This window comes from Colobus angolensis, unplaced genomic scaffold (genome assembly GCF_000951035.1).
Source record: "Colobus angolensis palliatus isolate OR3802 unplaced genomic scaffold, Cang.pa_1.0 Scaffold114, whole genome shotgun sequence".
NCBI classification, from domain to species: Eukaryota; Metazoa; Chordata; class Mammalia; order Primates; family Cercopithecidae; genus Colobus; species Colobus angolensis.
The window spans coordinates 1834310-1836736 of NW_012112475.1; the positions used below are offsets into that span (position 1 = coordinate 1834310).

Sequence of the window (2427 nt, forward strand, 5' to 3'; positions counted from 1 at the left end):
TAAAAAATACAAAAAACTAGCCGGGCGACGTGGCGGGCGCCTGTAGTCCCAGCTACTTGGGAGGCTGAGGCAGGAGAATGGTGTAAACCCAGGAGACGGAGCTTGCAGTGAGCTGAGATCCGGCCACTGCACTCCAGCCTGGGCGGCAGAGCGAGACTCCGTCTCAAAAAAAAAAAAGAAAAGATCAGTCCTCACTGAAGAAAGCAGCACTAGTTTCTCATGACTTGAACCTAACAACATATACCCAGGGCAAGACAAATTTCAGAAGACATGATACTCTTGAAATACAGAATTTTATTTAGAAACTGTTTAAAGTAGAAAAAAACCCTGTCAAGAAAGACCAGGTGGAAAATGGGTTCCCAATAAAATGGAATTTTAGGGCAACAAAAGTCTAAAAGGCCACAAAAGAGAAACAGCACCACTGCCATCTGAACCATGGCTAGTTACTCGCATTTTTTGGCATTGTTAATCACTGAATCTGGGTTTCCTCTGAACTCCACACAGCATGCACTACACAACAATTTTATCAGAACATACTTGCTTTCTACACACATTTCAGGACAAGCTACCACCAGAAACAAATCAATACAAATACATCAGGGGCTGAACAATCTCAGTAGTGGGTGAGACACATTTTGCAGAATCCTGCCAAACAAAGGAACTGAATAGGCTGTGGGCAAATGAGGGAGAGTTAAGGAATGAAATATTTAAATATTAATAATTAATTCAGACACGGTACTGTACTTTCTGCAAAAGAAAATTAACATTTAGTAACACACTAATGAATTTTATCTCCAAAGAGATTAGTGCACTGGCAAAGTATTCGGATTACAGTGGAGAGCTGTGGACAGCAGATACCGAAAACACCCCAGCCTGGCTGATCCCAAGGTAACGAGATGGCCTTCACTGACCACTCCATTTGCCAGAGGTCCAGAAAGAACTTGCAGCATGATCACCTGCCTGCTGCACTTCCAACTCTAAGCAGCAAACTTTAAGGAGCCAAAGAGGAGTCCCCAGTGGACACGGGGAGCAGAGAAGAGAAATGTGGTAAATGTAAACCTAAAAGACAGTAAAATGGGATACAATCCCCATTCAAATCCCAGAGATGTGGGTACGTCCCTGAAAGTAGTTGTTAGATTAAAAAACTGGGCACACCTCACGTCCCCAAAAACATAATATATAGAAATTTCGGGGATAACTGGAAAAACAAGAGAAATTCTCAATGAAAACCGAGCTCTTCAACTTGAACATCTCAGGGTTGAAACACACCCTCAATTATCCAGGCAACGATGCCTCTTGCTTTTTAGCAGGGATGCAATTGGTCAATGACATCAAATAACTTCACAGGGCAACTTTTTAAATGTTCCTTTTAGACCAAAGCCTAGGCCTATGAGGATTCAAGCAGCCCTGTAAGACCTGTGACAGCAGGTTCCAAAGGTTCCAAGGTCTGGCCCTTCCTTCCCAGACACAATGTCAAACGCAAAATCTCCTGTCGTGTTACATTTTATATTTTGAAATATGGAAGCATATTTTAAATACTCTTAAGGCATTTATTTATTACAACATTCTCTGATTTCGCATTAGCTTAAAATTCAATTCAGTCTTTCCATTTCTCCACTGAGGTCGCCGCCTCAGCATATTACACAACACCTTCTCCCGCACTCAGTGTGACACGCATCCACACGGTCAGCCCCATGGTCAGCCTCTTTGTTTCCCAGGTGAACCAACTAGATGTTAATACTGCTCTGCTACAAGGTAAAAGCTCCTAACTCAAACTTATTGGAAAAGGAGTGAAACGTCTGCAAAGTGCACTTTAAGAAGAGGTACTTTTTGCTTATGAAAAGAAACCAGTGAGTCCTCTAAGGATAACAAAAGGGAGTATTTTACAGTTAAGCACATGATTTGGAGTGAAGAATTCTGATGTTGCTCTGCTGGTCCAGGCTGTCAATACTCTTCTTGCTCCTCCTGTGGGCCCCCTTCATCAGGTATCACAAAGCCTTCCTGAAATAGGAAAATGAGAGGGGAAAGCCACTGAAAGATTCATTTCTACTGTGAGTTCACTTTCCTCATACTTAAAGCCTCTCAAAGACAATGGTTCTTCCTGGCTCTACACAGGCAGGTGACTGCTATTCTATTTCTTGAGTAGCAGAATTGCATCTCACCAAAGACAAAAACTGAGCACCATCAAATCTACCCTCAAACTTTTGAAAGTGATGGATATGTACATTGTCTTCATTATGGTGGTAATTTCACCCATGTCATCAAAGGTACATTTTAAATATGTGCAATTTATTATGTCAGTTATACTTCAATAAAACTGTTTTTTGTCGGGCACAGTGGCTCACACCTGTAATCCCAGCACTTTGGGAGGCCGAGGCGGGCGGATCACGAGGTCAGGAGATCGAGACCATCCGGGCTAACACAGTG

At 42.5% G+C, this 2427-nt stretch overlaps 1 protein-coding gene across 2 annotated transcripts in view; it reads right to left on the bottom strand.

Moving 5' to 3' along the window:
• Positions 1-274: 274 nt before the first annotated feature.
• The window catches only part of MAPRE1 (microtubule-associated protein, RP/EB family, member 1), a 34948-nt gene continuing 32795 nt past the window's right edge, over positions 275-2427 (bottom strand). For both annotated transcript variants that reach the window (XM_011959790.1, XM_011959792.1), the window contains one exon: positions 275-2001. In XM_011959790.1, the coding sequence (XP_011815180.1) occupies positions 1945-2001 (57 nt within the window). In that variant the 3' untranslated portion in view covers positions 275-1944. The remainder of the gene's footprint in view (positions 2002-2427) is intronic.